Here is a 17428-nt window from a genome sequence, read left to right as displayed (position 1 = left end):
TATGGTACCAAAGTGATATTTTACCCACTTACCTTTTCACTAATAATCTAACTTATATAATTTAGTAAGAAAACAAACAGACCTAGATCCTGTTTGTTTTAGATTATAATCAGTCCAGATTATATAATCTAGCGTAAATAATTCAGCGGATAAACAAGCATCTAGATTATAGGTTCAGATTATTAATCTAAAGGTTAGATTATGATAATCTCATAATCTCCATAAGAGTAGCTTATTTGATGTTATTTTAGGTAAAGATCCACTACCTATGCTTATGTTCATAAAATTACAACGTCTGCCATTTTTGTTGTTTCCCCTAAATCACACGCACGTAGGGTATTGTTACCTTTTGCCTTTGTGTCTTAAAGATTAATAATCTTTATTTATATAGTCTGGTCATCCAAACAACAACATATAGATTATAATCTAGTCATCAACTGTCGGTCATTGATAGGTCATTGATAGTTTTCTCGATGACCTGTTGGCCATTGAACTGTCCCTTCGGCTGAGGTTTGGCTTTCTAGTAGTGTACAGGGATATCATATGTTTGATTTTGTTTTTTTCTCTCTCTGTTTCCATAAAAGTTGTGCGATTCGGTTGTCTAGCTACATCTTGTGCGTGCTTTAAGCGTCGGGAACTGAGGTGTTTTCAAGTGGCGCTCTTTCTTGGCATCTCTCTTTCACGCTTTCCCTGAAACCAAAGCTCGTCCAGGCAAGAATCTTCCAACAGATGATCACCGCACACTCTTCTTGCTTGCTGATGCTGACAAAAAAATGGCTCAAATGATACAAAAAGCTACGCGAACAAGTACCGTACCGCGGGTAGTACTAAATAGACGCAAGCAAGGATTAGTGTAAAAGTGAGGAGCTAGTAACGTACATAGAGTCGTAGCTAGTGGACAATGGATGGTGGCTAAAGATCACCGGGGAGATTACAAAGTGCGAAAGCTATGATGATGGAGGAGACGCTATTGCATCGGACACCACACCCACAATCCCCTAGCTAGCTCTATAGGGCGGTAGCATATGATCAGACCCTGTACACCTTTGATAGACGAACAAAGAAATTAAGAAGAAGAGAATTTGGAAAGAAAAAGAGAGAAGAGAAAGAAAGATTAAAAAAATTGTAATAAAGTTACATGTTACTTAATTATTATTGATCCCCAGTTCTATCTTGTTACCATCTCCAATGTCGGCCGACCAACCTGAAGAACCTCTAGCTCCAGTCTGCTGCGCTACATGCTGTAACTTCAGTCCTGCACGATGATGAGTCGTCGTGTGTGTGTTTTTTTGGGGTGTAATTAACAGTGGCATGGCAAAACAGGTGCCGTTCGTCCGTCTGCGCTTCATCAGGCCAGCAGGTCGGGGAACAGCTTGTAGCTGGTGGCCGGCGGCTCCTTGCCGCCGCCGTCGGGGCCGCCGCTCTCCTCCACGCCCGGCGGCGACGGCGACGGCGACGGCGACGAGGAGGTGGTGGAGGGCGACGTGTGCGGCGACGACGACGACGCGCGGCGGCGCGGGGACTCGTCGGCGAGCATCTGCACCACCTCCCGCATGGTGGGGCGCTCGACGCTGTTCTCCTGGACGCAGAGCATGGAGACGAAGAAGAGGTGCGCCACCTCGTCTTTGGGCGCGGCGCCGAGCCGCCGGTCCGCGATCCCCGGCACGGCCTCCCGGCGGCCGGCCGTGGCCCGCTTGGCCCACTGCACGATGTCCACCCCTTCCCCGAAGTCCCCCCCCACGGGGCGCCGCCCCGTGATGAGCTCCAGCAGGACCACGCCGTAGCTGTACACGTCGCTCTTCTCGTCCACCCGCAGCGTGTACGCGTACTCTGCAAAGTTTGTTGTTGTTGTTTTTTTGTTTGTAATTATCGAACAAAAGAGAGAGAGATTGCAATAGTATGGTAAGCAGATTGAAAGCTGCAGTAACATAATCGTATTTCGTTGTTAAAAGCAGGAATCCAAATCCATGCGAATCTAGCTACGAGCTGTTTTTTTTTTAAAACACACACACACACACGAGTCATTCATGCTAGTAGGCTGGCATGATGGATTTTGAATAGTGGATAAACAAAGTGGCTACCACAACAGCTGGTCCGGAGAACAAAGACCTAATAGTAGTGTACCCACCTACAGCGCCGCAACGAATCCCAAGAGGAATGGCGAGCAGGGCAGTGTCAAATCCATCGGAATATTTTCCCCCGCAAACCTTTGCCAAATCCAAGGAAAATTCGTCGTCGTCCGGATCAAGAGGCTGCGCTAGTTAATCTTTGTCTATTGCGCATGCCCATGCCCTGCCAAGGCGATCCCAGCCAAATCGCGTCTTTGAGCGCGCGTGGACCGGGAAAAAAAATTAAACTACCGTATTGAAGCGAATGTCGCTGTTACCAAAAAGAAAGAAAGAGAAAGAGAAAGAGAAAAAAGTTCGCGACTGCACGCAACAGTGGCGAATGTGTGCCAGTTGAAAAAGCACGCATGGCCCGCGTCTCTCTTTGGCGACGTTGCATTGCATTGCATGGGGCAGGCAAGGCAGGAGCACGCCGCTTTGGGATGTGTTCTTGCGTGGGTGCTGGTCAAAGATACGGAGGAAAAAAAACGCGAGCGGTATTCTTCGACCCAAAATAAAAAAAAGTCGGACTCGTCGTGTCAGCTGCTGTACTGACAGTGACAACTTATACGTGTACCTGACCTCCAATGTCGAATCGCTGGCGTATATGTTACAGGCTTCAGGATGTAGCCATTGGATGGCCTTTGTGAGTTTGGCAAGCCCTGCCCAATGCTGCTCCTCTGCCTCTGCGCGCTGCCGCCCCTCGCATCTCTAGACTGGCCTGCTGTGCTGAGCCTGAGCTGACCCGACCAAACCTTGGCCGGCCACCTCCAGCCGGACATCGTGCAGTCACGAATCACGATCGTCGCCTGGGTGGGGCCCGCGCCAGGAATTATTGGGCGATCGAGTGCGGGCTGGCGGCGGGCCCGAACCCGAGTCTGCCTGCCCGGCGGACCTCTTTTTGGCCGCTTTCGCTGCCGGGCCGGGCCCATGCCTTAGTGCTCACGTGGTACGGCGCCACACGGCCTGCTGCCTTCTCATACTGCCATAGCGTACGCGTACGGCACGTCGTACGTACAGTACGTCTACGTATGAGTGAGGCTGCGTCGTACGCGGTGGGTCGGTGTGGATGTGGACTACACGCCCAGATCTTGATGGTTTGTGATGGCCCAATCATTCTTCACGTTGTTAATTATTTGCCTCCATATTTTGGAGGCCATCAAGGAAAAGAAATTAGGTCTACGCTGGTACTGTGGCAGTGTACGCACTGGTCACTAAACTGTACTCGTGTGGGTGTCCTGCGGTGTACAGTGGAGGCGTGCCGGCCGGCGCGGAGGCAGGAGCAGGACAGCGCTTGAGGCGCGACTGTCGCGTCGCGTCCCGTGGCCATTGACATGTTCACTTGCTGACACCACCTTTGACCTTCTCCCTGAGCGCTGGGTCCTACGCCGCCCATTCCCCCCCCCAGCGACGACAACACGTCATGCCAATGTAGTACGGATGCTAAACCAACACGCCTACTGCTACTTGTACCGTGACACCGTGCAACGCGACAAGCTACCATTAATCGTAACAATCGACCGGCTGCTAAGCCGATCAATCAAATCCTAAGCGTCTGTATGAATATGAATTTGAATTTGAATATGAGCAGAGACGGACGGAGATGTAACGATAGTACGTACCAGGGGCGATGTAGCCGTAGGATCCAGCGACGGCGGACATGCACTCGGAGGTGGCGCCGGAGCGGAGGAACTTGGCGAGCCCGAAGTCGGCGACGCGGGCCTCCAGGTTGTCGCCGAGGAGGATGTTGTTGGACTTGACGTCCCGGTGCACGATCATGGGCGTGCAGTCGTGGTGGAGGTAGCACAGCCCGCGCGCCGCCTCCAGCGCGATCGTGTACCGCCGCTCCCACGCCAGGAACGCGCCGCCCTTGCCGTGCAGCACCTCCCCGAGGCTGCCGCCGCCCATGTACTCGTACACCAGCACGTTCGCCTCCCGGTTCGTGCACAAGGCCAGCAGCCGCACGATGTTCCGGTGCCGGATGCTGCCCAGCGTCCGCACCTCCGCGCGGAACCCGCGGTCGTCGTCGTCGTCGCCCTGCCGCCGCGCCTGCAGCCGCTTCACCGCGATCGCGCCGCCCGACCGGGTGCGCCCCGCGTACACCACCCCGGCGCCGCCGCGCCCTACCACGTTGCCGTCCTTCATGCACTCCATCACCTCCGCCACGCCGAAGTCCACCTTGTGGAACGCCGCGAACCGCCACCTGCCCCCGCCGCCGCCGCTCCCGTCCACGCGGCGGAACGACCGCGCGCGGAGCACGGCCGCCGCCGCGAACCCCACGGAGCAGGCGAGGAGCCCCAGCGCCAGCACCAGCTTCAGCTCCCCGGCCCCGGCCCCGCCACCGCGCCGGGCCGTCACGCCCAGGCCCCCGCCGGTGTAGTTGCACGGCCGGCCCACCACCGCGCCGCACAGCCTCGGGTTGCCCGCGAACGCCGTCGCGTTCAGGTACCCCAGCTGCCCCGTGTCCGGGAGCTGCCCCGACAGGTCGTTGTACGACAAGTCCGCCGCCGTAAGGCTGCTCATGGCCCCGATCGCCGCCGGGACCGCGTCCTCCAGCGCGTTCCGCGACAGGTTCAGGTAGTTCAGCACCCGGATGCTCGCGATCGCCTCGGGGATCACCCCAGACAGGTTGTTCCTGCTGAGATCGAGATACGTCAGCTCGCCGCACCGCCCCACCGCCCCAGGGATAGGCCCCGACAGCACGTTGCCGCTGAGGTCCAGCTTCACGAGCCGCCGGAGCTCCCCGAGCTCCGCCGGCACGGCGCCACCGATCCGGTTGTTGCTCGCAAGCAGCGTCTGCAGCGCGGTGAGGTTGGCCAGCGTGCTCGGCAACGGGCCGGACAGCAGGTTGTTGGACAGGTTCAGCTGCGCCAGCTGCAAACTGGACGCGCTCGGGCTCGGGTTCGGGTTCGACGGCACGGCGCCGGAGAGCAGGTTGTTGTGGAGCTCCAGCAGGCTGAGCCGCGGCAGGTACAGCAGCCCGGCGGGGATGCTGCCGTTGAGGTAGTTCTGGCCGAGCCGGACCCGCGTGAGGCTCGTGCACGTGCCGAGCGAGCCGGGGATGGGCCCGAAGAGGAAATTGTTCATGAGGATGGCCGTGTGGAGCTGGCCGGACGCGCAGAGCGTCTCCGGGATGAAGCCGGTGAGGCGGTTCGAGGACAGGTCGACGAGCCGGAGCGCGGCGCTGGCGCCGAGCCCCGCGGGGACGCGGCCGGTGAGGTTGTTCATGAACAGCTGCACCGTCTCCAGACGCGGCAGCGCGGCGATGAAGTCGGGCACCGGGCCGCGGAGCCGGTTCAGGAACAGGTTGAGCAGCTTGAGCGAGGTGAGGGACGCCAGCGAGCGAGGGACCTCGCCCGTGAGCGCATTGTTGGAGAGGTCCAGCGCGGCGAGCGACGTGAGGTTGCCGAGCTCCGGCGGGATGGGCCCAGAGAGCTGGTTGGTGTGGAGGAAGAGCGTGCCGAGGGAGGCGAGCGCGCCGAGCTCCGCCGGGACGCGCCCCGTGAGGCCGCAGTTGGAGGCGTCCAGCACGGTGAGGCTGCGCAGCCGGCCGAGCGCCGGCGGGATGCCGCCGTCGAACACGTTGTAGTAGCCGAGGTAGAGCTCCCGGAGGGTGGTGAGGTTGCCGAGCTCCGGCGGGATGCGCCCCTGCAGGTTGTTGCCGTTGAGGGACAGGTACTCCACCGCGGGCATCGCGCCGTACGCCGCGGGGATCTCGCCGGTGAAGTAGTTGCCGCCGAGGTCCAGGTACCGGAGCCTCGGGAGCGCGGCGACGCCGAGCGGGAGCGGGGCCGAGAAGTTGTTGTCGTAGGCGTCCAGCACCTCGAGGCCGGGCAGCGACGCGAAGTCCCAGCCGTCGTCGAGGCCGCCGCCCAGCTGGTTCCCGGACACGTTGACGTGGCGCAGCGCCGGGAGCGCCGACGCGGCGACGGCGCCCACGATGCCGTTCCCGGCCAGCGAGATGGTCTCGAGCGCGCCGAGCCCCGTCACCCGGGCCGACACGGGCGTGCCGTCCGACACGTTCATGTTGGCGATGTCGACGGCGACCACGCGCCCGGCCGCGCAGCGGACGCCCGCCCACGCGCACACGGACCCGGCATTGGCCACCGACCACGACCGCAGCGCGCCCGGGCGGCAGCTGAGCGCGGCCTTGAGGGCCAGCAGCGCCATCGCGTCGCCGCGCAGGTCGCCGTTCCCATTGGCGTTGGTGGACAGGAGCGCGAAATGCAGGAGCACGAGCAGGAGCAGAGGTGGCGAAGGCCTCATCGGGGGGTGCCTCCAATGTTTCTTTCTTTTTTCTTTCTCCGGGCGCTTGTGAATTGCGGCGGGAGGCTAGTTAGAGGAGTTGAGCTGTCGGCATTGGCGTCGGCGTTGGAGGTTGTTTAGCAAGCAAGCTGGCGAGAGTGAGTGAGAGGAGGAGTAAAGGCATGCGAGAATCTTGAGAAGCTTCACAAGAAGATGGAGTGGAGGCTTGAGAGTGAAGCTGGGAGGTGGAAGATGATAGTGTCAGGAGAGCAATCTAGGGGAATATGTTCGTTCGCTCGCTCGCTGTGGCAACTGCAAGGCAGGGGAGGGGGGGTTGGCTTTTGAGATATATATGGCGTCTGGATGAAGGGTGTCTAGTAGACTACAGAGCAACGTACTACTCTGATCTATCTAGCTAGTGCGTCGCTCTGCTGCTCTGGTTCAATGGTGCTAGTGGTGATCCTCTTGCTCGCTATCTCATCTCCTTTTGCTTTTTCTTTGGGAGGAGACGGAAGCAGCCATGGCAAAGGTGGCAAGTGGCTTGCACTGTGGTAGGGAGTTTCTAGCTTTGAATTCTCCAAGGACATGCATGGTCCCTTCGGCAGGGGGTTGTATTCTGGTTCGTTCAAATCTTTGTGCCATTGGTTTGGAGGGTATTTGGAGGAAAGGCTTTGTTTGAATTATGATGGCATCGTCGCCCGACACGAAAAGAGGAATGCACTCCGGTCTCCATGGCATCAACGTACGTGAGCCGGCCCTATGAGTTTCGGTAATGATTATGGCGCAAACAAAAGAAATGGATCGGGGAGATCTGCACTCCTGGGTTTGTCGCATTGCTACGAGCCTACGAGTTACGCGGCCCGCCGCAGTCACGATGAAACCTTAGCCATGGCACGCACGAATCAAACATCATCTGCGTCCTAAGACACGAGTAAGATGATGGAAGCACCCTATTTTGCATTACCTCACTTCCACCACGTGAAGTTCCACAAAACAAATCAAAAATTTGCAACTTAACTCTTTAATAATTTGTTTTTTTCTATATATATGGACTAACAGATGATAGATCGATGTGAGGGTTGTAAAAGTGTTTCTTTGCATTCCGGATGCAAAGAATTTTTTTTTGGAGGGAAAGAGAGAATGAACTGGGAAAACAAAGAAGAACCAATAAGTAACTTGTGTAAAATTAGTTAGTTGCTCATGTGTCGCTACGATTTTTATATATATCGTATATAATTTTGTTTTGTATAATATAAACTAACATCAGTTGTACTTGTTAGATACGAGTGCTCTCTTTCTAGATACGAGTGCTCTCTTTCTAGAGACCACGATAGATGTGTTAGATACGAGTTGTACTTATTCGAATCCCGATAGATGTGTTTTTTTTATTTCGCTAGCGCATGGGAACACTTTATATTAGTAGAGATGATAGAGGTGGGTAATTTTTATTAATTTTAACAAACTTTATTTAGTGGAGAACTCATCACTAAAATGTTGAATATGTTTATTCGAATCTAGATTTTCGTGCGTCTAAATTACTTGGCTAATTTTTCATGAAGTAAATCTGTTTTTTTGTTGGATCTAGAGCTGCTGTAGTGTGCAAACAGACTCTTAGATTGGTTACTCATGAGGTGAAGCAACAAATCTAAACCCAAAACTAAAAAAAATAATACTCTATCCTTAGCTCACAGAGAAAGAGAGATGCTAAAGTTCAGTGATCTGAATGGGCAGGAAGGTAAGCAAAGGAAAGGACAGGTTCCTCCATATCACCCTGCCATCCCCCCCATAGCCACGACGAAGTGGGAGGCAGGTGCAACTGCAGCCCGATGCCATGGCAAGACGATGCGAGCGCGGCCGGCCGGCTAAAAAGCGGCGTTCAAAGGCTCCGGCTGGCTGGGACACGGGACCCTGGGGAGGGGGGCCAAAAGAAAAGAAAGCAAAGGGAGGTGAGATAGACAAAGCGGCCGATGGTGCTGGTGCCGGGGTGCGCCGCGCTTGACCTCCATCCAGTTCGGCAAAGCGATGACGCGAACGGGCGCGGCCGGGCCAGCGGCAGCACGCCACGGACAGCATGCAGGAGGGCTGGCAAGCTCCGCCTCCCTCCGGTCACAAGGATCTACGCAGGATGGCCGAACGGTGCAATCGGAGCGAGTTTTAATGGTGCATCTTTGAGCCGAATGACATTTGAAGTTGAGCACCGGCTATCGTCTCTGCTCCAGTGCAGTGCTCCTCAAGCACCAGCAGGCAGCGGGTGAGCAGGATCCCGATCGGTGCCAGATTTCGAGGTGACCTTGCTGCACCGCAGATGTGTAGCATAAAAGGCAAACCGCCGGCGAGCTCCCGCTGTATAAAAACAGGAGGTTAGTTATTTGAATGCTTCCAAAACTATGAACATTTCAAACGTAAATCATAAAAATCTCGCTAGCAATTTAATAGATTCTGGTCACCATCTTAATACCTCCCCCTACTTTAGTCAAACTAAATGTCAAACTAAATAACTAACCTCCTGTTTAAAATATAAAGTAACTAGTTGAGTGCCCGTGCGTTGCAACGGAAACACATAATAACCTAACGTAGTCTGAAACAAATATTATGGTCTAAAACAGATATAGAGCTGCAAAGATGGGTCCAGGAATTGAGGCGAACACAGATCCGAATTTTCCAGGATAGTGAAAATGACCCATGATTATTATAGAAAACATAAGTATTCACATTCTGAGATATAAAATAGCATAAGAGTGGAACGAGGGCGTCCACATTGTTCGTGGGCCCCTGCTCCATCTCATGGGCCTCGCTCCTGCCGCTCAAGCACGAAAGAAGCCCCGACGTCGCGTTCTGGCCCTCGACGCCATCCGCGATATGACCTTCCGCTTCCTCTGTCGAGCGTGCTTGTTCCTAGCTTCCCTCCCGCCTCTGCATCGGATTCCCGTGCTGAGGCTGGAAAGTTATACCGTGAGCTTAGCTTCCCCCTCGACGTACCATCCGCGTCCTCCGATCGGTCGCGCGTGGAGCTTCTGGAACCTCGGGTGCATCTGGCTTCCGCGCAGGCCACATCCCGTCCGCCCAAGGTTCATAAGGCTTCAACCTAGAAAGCAAGCAAAAAACCCAATACCTTACAATTTTGGAAATAGAATGGAATAGAATGACCAAATTTATACCTTATTCATGAAGTGTGCTTCAGCTCTAGCGTACTAACCTCCTGCATAAAGCTACCGTTGTAGAAACCACCACAGCTATTTCCGTTCTGCATGGGAGAGTTCCTTTATACATTTCAAATCTAGGTAGTGTGCCAATTATGTTGCTGAAACCTTCACAAGTTCACATGCATGCAACTTCAAGTTCGGACCGTCTGAATAAAGTTATCCCTGCATAAACAGGGGGTTAGAGAAGTGGACTCACATGTCCAGTTTCTGTATTGAAGCAAACAGTATTCTGGTGACCTTGAGCATATGCAAAGCACTGTAGCAAAGTGAGCACTGAAACAGAAATGAATAGCAAAATATTATCACATCAAGCAACCTTCCATGGTGGTGCTCTGCAAGCGCCTGCTTAAAGTGGTTCCAGAAAACGACTTAGTAAAACAATTAAATATGCCTACTTGATGGCATTGCTCAACATTGTTTATATACCATTCTCCAACAAAACGCTTGACGTACTTGAGCGTGTCGGGATGACTGATTGTAAACCGTGCTCAACTCATGTGAACACTCAAGCGAAACTCTCAGCAGCTTAGGGCTGGCCAATCAGCACATACGGTAATAATTTTAGGGCTTAGGGTTGGCCACAAGAAACTACTATCATGTATCATACAAAGTACCTTTTTCTCGAACACGTAGGAGAGCTGCACATCATTTTATAAAAGAGGAAAAAAACAGGGGAAAAGAATCCCTTACAAGAAACCCACTTCAATCCCCAACCTTGGGAGAAAGGAGTTGAGAAAACAAAGACGAATCCGCGCCTGAGACAAACAGGATCGACCTCTAGAAAGGAGAGAGTTAAACCATCCCTCCTTCACGACCAAAAACCACCCACCCCACTCACTAAAGCCTAGAGCTTAGCAGCTCCTGCCAAACACCACAATCTAACTTCTTCTCTGCTGAAGTTCTAGGCCACCGAAAGAGAAGGAGAGGCACACTCAAAAGAAGTAAACAAGGCTACTGAATTGTTTGATTTCTTAATTGTCAGACCACTCAATCACACAAATATCAAATGGCAAATGAGTCTAGCTACATTTCACACAGGGAACACACTTGGCTACACAAACAGACATTCAATTGAAACTTGTATTCTACATGGAAGGTTAGACAAAGTGAGATATGGCAAACTAATAGTGCTTTTGGATGCATGTCGCCAAAATTCCATACAATGCAACATCGTAATCGAAGCAAGAAGCAAAAGTGGGAACAAACAAATACCTCACTTTCCATGGGCAATAAACTCCTCACATCATGCTGCTCAAATTTCGATGCCAGAAACTGCCCTCCAGCAGCTAACCATGGTGTCATAGCCATTGAAATGCCAACGACTAAAAATAGCAACGATGTTAATTGAGGTGATAGAAGACCTTGTAAAATAGTGTGTTCATTAGTTTCCCCTATGCTCTATAACATTTATCCATAGCACAACAATCATATGATTCGTGACATACAACAATTATAGATGTTCCTATGATCAACTATTGTGTACATGAGAAGTAGGTCTAGAGACATAAAAAGAGTTCTAGTTGTTGTTTCTGAAGAATGTATATTGTGGTGTTGGGCTGGAACTAAGGCTCTGCAATAGCTCTTAGGCGATGGCCATGTTAATTTTACTGGTGTGTGGAGCTAGGAGTCCTGTACTTGGTTAATTGGTGGGAGCAAGCTTTGCTGCTCCTACGTTGTTTTATTCCCTTCTTAATGAAATGACATGCAGCTCTCCTGCATCATTCGAAGAAAAGAAAAGAAAACAAAGTATGTTATCTGGTTGACAGCTTCTCCAAAGGCAACAAAAGCAAACTCACCACCAGGTGCAAGCAAGAGGCCAACACGAATGGCAGCTATAGCAGAAACCCCAAACACCCTGCCGACAAATGTAACTAACAATGTCATTCCAATTATCAAGAGACTCAATATATTTAAATTTGAATATTTAAAACATCTGAATATTTTTTATGTGGCGTATTCTATTAAAAATCTGAATATTTTTTATGTGGCGTATTCTATTAAAAAATCTGAATATTTTTTATGTGGCATACTCTGTTATAAAATCCTGGATCTATTGTTGGCAGGGAATGGTCAGGATCGCTAACAGTTGTGGCAAAGCACTCATTGCAGACAAGAAAGATGGTAGTGAGGTTCCATACACTTCGGACAAGGAGCATGAGCCACCACGTGAGCTGACTGGTGATCCTTGGTGATAGCTCTACCACACCCACCCTGGACAAGCCATGCACAACCTAGGTCCCTCCAACCATGTCACCTGTGGACGATGGCCAGCCTATCAACCTAGCCCTAGCGACCACCACAGAGGTGCCTGCGCTGAACCTGTGGCAATGCCTACCATGGACAAGGACAGTGTCGATGCTTCTTCAATCGTGGACAAGAATGAGACAGTATTTGCACAACGCCCACTGCGCGAGAGCCTAACAGCAAGCTTGCAAGCTATTTTTTCGTGACTCCTATGTTGTTAATGGTTTTGTTCCAGTGTTGATTGCGAGAAGAAGGATGGCTCCATCTGCAACCTACAAGGATGTTTATCAACCTTGTAGGGCCGACTCTGCTCAAACTATAGACAAGGTTTATGGCAAGGCTCTTCCTCAGTCAGGTACACTCAAGGGTCGTTAACTTTAGTGTGTTCTCTTTTAAATAACTTTAGTGTGTCATCTTCTACTGAATTATTAGGCAACTCAGCGCTTATGGGAATCTCAATCACAATAGTGATTTAAACTATGTGAATGATAACTGGTTTATTTGAATCTCTTCTGCAACTTTTGCAAATTATTTACATCTGGGTGCTTCAAACATCAAAGTCCATACCAGAATTTCATCAAGAATGAAAAGATACATGAACTCTGTTGAAACCAAATAGGCTTTCTAAATATTGTAAAATGGTTAAATACAATTTCAATAATCACCACCAATAATTGTATGACCAACCACGTGAATTGAAGCATATGACTTATTAGAAAGCAACATATGCTTGAAATGGAATTTATAAGAAAGGCTATACAAGTTAGTTTGGCTTGCAAACAACAAAAGAAAATTTGTCAAATTAATTGGCTTGCCTGTATAGCTAGAACAGTTTATACTTTATATAGTGGATAATTATTGCATCAATAAATACATGTTTACCAACCTTAAGAGCGTCATAGCATCTTGCAATTAGATTGGCAGCTACAAGAAATGAAGTCCCTAAAATGAGTATTATTGTAATGGCAGCTTTGGCAATAGATATTGTCTGCTGCTCCATGGCCTCGGGAATCGCAACTCTGGAATTGCATAAGAAAACAGAGACTGGGTTAACGAGGTTTCGACAGGGCACAACAAGAAAGAAGATTTACTATGTCTATTCTAGTTTCACCAAACATATAAACTGGCGCCATGTCTTTAGGTCGCATATTATCAAATTCATCGTTACAAACCACTCCACCATCAACACCAGTCTGAGCAGTGCATAGTTAATGGCTCGCCCCAGGTAGATCAACACATAATCCTTCCTTTTACTAAACCTTGGTTATTCTTGCTTGGGATATACTACCTTTAAGACTATTTGTAAACGTGAGTTTCTTGTTTCTTTATTTTTTTTCTGCACACAATAAATATATTGTGTAAGGATATAATTAAAAGAGCAAACTTTTGAGTGCTGATTCAAGTGATGACAGATCCAGACTATTTTCCTGTAAATGGTAATTAAAGTTTATGTATAAATAGTAACAATTATCTTCTATGAGTTTAGTTTTTGCAATGAAAATAATAAATCATTTTAGGGGAAAATCAATCAGGGGAGTGCTTATTTTCATGTAGATTTTCTCGTGGTCTAAAATGTTTTAGAAAGAGGATAATATAATAGAACTTAAGTGCTTATTTTCATAAGTAGAAACAAAAATAACCATACAATGGCCTTAGCGTTACGTCTAGGTGAGTTCACTTTGCAGGTGTAACCCAATATGTTTTCGGTAGTTCGATATTATTATTCAAAGCTAGATCGTAATTTATTCAGTAGCGCTAAGCGCATTGGGAAATTTGTGTTTAGTCTGTAACCCGAAACACGTCTTATTGATAGGGAGAGTTCCAGACAACAGGTTGTATTCTACCCCAAAGTTATTGAGTGATGACAGGTTGTACATTGACCGTGGGAGCACGACCGAGAGGTTGTTCGTGAAGAGGAAAAAGAATTGGAGGTCTCCGATGCCCCCAAACTCGTGCGTCACCGGACCATTTGGTTCTCTGTCAGATCAAGGTACTCGAGGAACAAAGGTTATCAAGCGATCCTAGGATGGCGACCGCCAGGATGTTGTTGGCCACCAGGAGCCCCCGGAGGTTGGAGAGCCTGTTGCCGAGCTCGACGGGGATGCGACCATGGATATGGTTGCTATTGAGGCTTAGCACCAGTAAGCTGACGCAGGAGCTGAGGTTGGAGGACAACGTACCGGAGAAGGCGTTGTAGCTCAGATCTAGCACTTGTAGATGCGCAAGGCAGCCGATGGTCGCCGGGACTTCCCCACGAAACCAATCGTAGCTCAGGTTCAGCATCTGCAGGAACGTGAGGTTCCCGAAGGCCGAGACAGCACGCCGGTGAGCCCGTAGGAGGGCAGGCTCAGCGACACCACCACAGGCCTTCCATCGATGGCGTGAACCACTAACAAACCTCGGAAGACGAAGGCAGTGACTCGCCGAAGACGCGGGACTGGAAACCTGTGCCATAAGGTAGAAAGCAGTAAAGGCTAACACAAAGTTGCTGTGAGAATGAAAGCAACAACCCATGTGATTCCTAATCCAAGAGGAACCTAAAGAGGCAGCATCAGTAGTTCAGAAATTAGCCTCTCATATCAACCAGCATGCAGCACAGATGAAGGTAATGTGCTACTGGTTGCTTTTGGACTTTTAATTATAAGAAGACATTGTCGTTACTAAGCTAGCTAATTTCTAGGAACCATTAGCAGAGCAAAACATGTGCCCAAGAAGAAGGCCTATGCCAAGTTGATAAACGAGTTTACAAATGAAGGTAATGTGCTACTGGGGCAGATCCAATCCACATAATGCAGTGCAAAGTTATTATGAAACTTAAAGACACCGTGCAAAATATTGTAGTTAGGATCAAACTTCAGAGGAGTCATCAACTTATGGAATCAACAGAAGCAATAACTGATACAACACACATCACAAGGCCCATTTTCCAGGAAAAAACTGGAGTTCCCCACTGCAATGGATAAGGAAATCTGAACCAGGGTGAAGATCTTAAGGCATGCGAAGTGTCTACACGGCAAGATCTCACATGCTTCCAAAAAAATAATTGATGGGAACATGCCATGTTAGAATACTGCTTTCTCTAAAACAAACAAAAAATCAAGACAAATCTTATGCACGGATCTATGATAAAAACCAGGAAAACCTGAGAAGAAACACCTGGGATAACACCTGAGATAGAGAAGAAGCACCTGAGATAGCAACCCCCGCAACCTGGGAAGGAAAAAACTGACAAGCAATGGCCTGCATCGATGCCCATTCCTCAGACTACTGTCGGGCGTGCCCAACCTCGCCAGCCCGCCGTGCAACGTAGCTGTGGTGGCAAGCAGGGCCCTTGAGAAAAAAATAAAAAGATCATTTGTTAAGCAACCAAATCAAATGATTGGGGCTGCGATTGTAGCCTCTGAATTGCAGCTGATTGGTTCGGATAGGAGGCATCCCAATTACACCAATAATGAAGGCTTTCCTTGAGCTTATCATGGATGGAACAGGGGGAAATTTGGGCAGAATGCAGAGTTGAGTTGTTGAGAACAAATTTGTAGCCAGAACAACCTCCCAATGATGGGGATTTGGTGCAGGATCCTGCATCGGCGCCCATTCCTCAGACTACTCTCGGGCGTGCCCAACCTCGCCAGCCCGCCGTGCAACGTGACTGTGGTGGCAAGCAGGAAGTCACGCTCCTCCCCAACGCCGTGCTCCCGGCCTAGGTCCTCGAGGCTGATGTTGAGGAGTAGGAACTCGTCACTCTAGGACTTCGGTTTTCTGAAATCTGAAGCAGAAACGAGATCTCATCTAGAGCTTCAGTGTTCTAGCGACCAGGGAGGAGAGGCCCGCGCGGCACTATGGCGAACCGGCGGTGGAAGCTGGAGGTGGAGCCGTTGTCGACCGTCGTGGATTGGAGCCGAGCCGCCGATGTGGGGAGGGCGGCATGGGCCTGCGACGAACCTGTGGAGTGTGGTAGGGCACAAGCAGGGGGTGAAGAGGTTGCCAGATCCTGGATCCGTGTTGGACGCACGTCGCGAAGGGTGCTAGCAGTCCGGTTGTTGAGCTCGTCACCACGGGTACCGATGACCAGCCATCGAGCTCAACCACCACCAGGCAGCAGCATAAGACAGGACAGAGCATCATCCACCGCCATGGATTGCTGGGGCGTGACGGCCGCAAAACTATGCCGCCGAGGATTGAGGGGCGAGGGTTTCGGGGGAGGGGCGTAGGAGGGGCCTGGGTGTGCGCGCGGCATGGCGGGATGTGTGGCCGGGACGGAGTTACCGGGGGCGGGGGGGGGGGGTTGGGGAGGAAGGTGACGGGGCTGCGGGGGATCGGGGAGCGCTGATGGCGAAGAGCGGAGGAAGCCGCAAGATTCTAGCGGAGGGAGGCAGATGGAGCGCGGAGGGGGCGCGCTGGCGACGGCAGAACCGTGCACCGTAGAGAAATGTGGACGCCTACGATACTAACATAATTAGTAGTAGAGATTAGTCAAACTAAATGTCACCAGTCACATGCTTGAGAATGTTTCCCACACCACACTAGGGAGTTTGATGGCCCCCAAGCCGCTCCTCCAGGGCAAGCTAACGGGAAGGAACCGGTGATGCCGGGTGGCGTCTCCCGTCCGGTGATCTGACCATGGCGGTGGTGGCTTCCTCCTCCCCTTTCCTCTCGTCGGCCACCAAGTTCAGGTCCTCTCGCCTCTGCCTTCTGGTCTTCTTGTTTCCTCAAGCATGGAACTCGCCCGCCTGGACTTTCAGTCGGAGTTGGCCTTCGAGGATTCCCTCTGGCTTAATTTGGCCTCTTCGGTTTGTCCTGCTCGCCACAGTCTTCTGTCGTCCTTCTGGTTGGTGGTTTCTTTCGGCACATGCATTTTCAAGTTGAACTCGGATTCTGTTGGTCATCTTCTCCAGGCCGCCCTGGGTGGGTTTGTGGCTGGCTTTGAGGTGCGCCAGCTCGCTGATCGGGTTTTCTGGTTTTCGGTTTCTTCAAAGGCTGTGGGTTTTCATATTTACAACTCTAGATGTATTGATCGTGCGGAATTCGGAGCTTTCTTCAATCTTTGGAACCATGGTGGCCCTAACTGGAGGCACGAATTCAAGATTTTTTCGGATGAAGAGTGTTAAGCTATATTTCTATGGCATGTATAATTATAGATAGAATTGATTTAAATTTCCTTGTATTGTAACCAAGTCCATATCTGTAATGATCTGTAACTTGTGTGTCAAGTTTGGTCGGCTATATAACCATCAGCAACCTCTGTAACTTGTGTGTCAAGTTTGGTCGGCTATATAACCATCAGCAACCTCTTGGGAGAGGCACTGCCTTCCGCATATTCTCTGGTATTCTTACATGGTAATCAGAGCCTCTCTTCCAAATACATCTAGTCATGGCGAGTTCGTCTGTCTCGGCTCCAGTGATACCGGCGTCTCTCTCCATCCCGGTCTCTGAGAAGTTGACAAGGGAGAATTATCTCCTATGGCGTGCCCAGGTCTTGCCGGCGATCCGGGCGACACAGTTTGAAGGCTTTCTTGATGGCTCTGAAATTGAGCCGTCGAAGACCTTGTCAGTTGAAGAAAATTCCAAGATGGTGGAGATTGCAAATCCAGACTATGTCAATTGGCGTGTTCGTGATCAATACGTCCTGAC

General features: G+C 50.8%; 1 protein-coding gene across 1 annotated transcript; it reads right to left on the bottom strand.

The window, feature by feature from the left end:
- Positions 1-834: 834 nt before the first annotated feature.
- Positions 835-6905, bottom strand: LOC103652819 (leucine-rich repeat receptor-like serine/threonine-protein kinase BAM1). Its single transcript, XM_008679799.4, has 2 exons — positions 3728-6905; positions 835-1830 (listed from the first exon to the last, which is right to left on the bottom strand). Exons 1-2 carry the CDS (start codon positions 6369-6371, stop codon positions 1349-1351), a joined length of 3126 nt encoding a protein of 1041 aa, XP_008678021.1. The 5' UTR covers positions 6372-6905; the 3' UTR covers positions 835-1348.
- Between the last annotated feature and the right edge of the window lie 10523 nt (positions 6906-17428).

Source organism: Zea mays, chromosome 4 (assembly GCF_902167145.1).
Source record: "Zea mays cultivar B73 chromosome 4, Zm-B73-REFERENCE-NAM-5.0, whole genome shotgun sequence".
Taxonomy (NCBI): Eukaryota; Viridiplantae; Streptophyta; class Magnoliopsida; order Poales; family Poaceae; genus Zea; species Zea mays.
This window is presented reverse-complemented; position numbering and strand designations above follow the sequence as displayed.

Excerpts from the sequence above, each read along its gene's own strand:
- LOC103652819 (XM_008679799.4), bottom strand. The coding sequence starts at position 6,371 with ATGAGGCCTTCGCCACCTCTGCTCCTGCTCGTGCTCCTGCATTTCGCG. Across the intron at positions 1,831-3,727 it reads CTACGGCTACATCGCCCCTG|AGTACGCGTACACGCTGCGG; the intron begins GTACGTACTATC and ends CAAACTTTGCAG.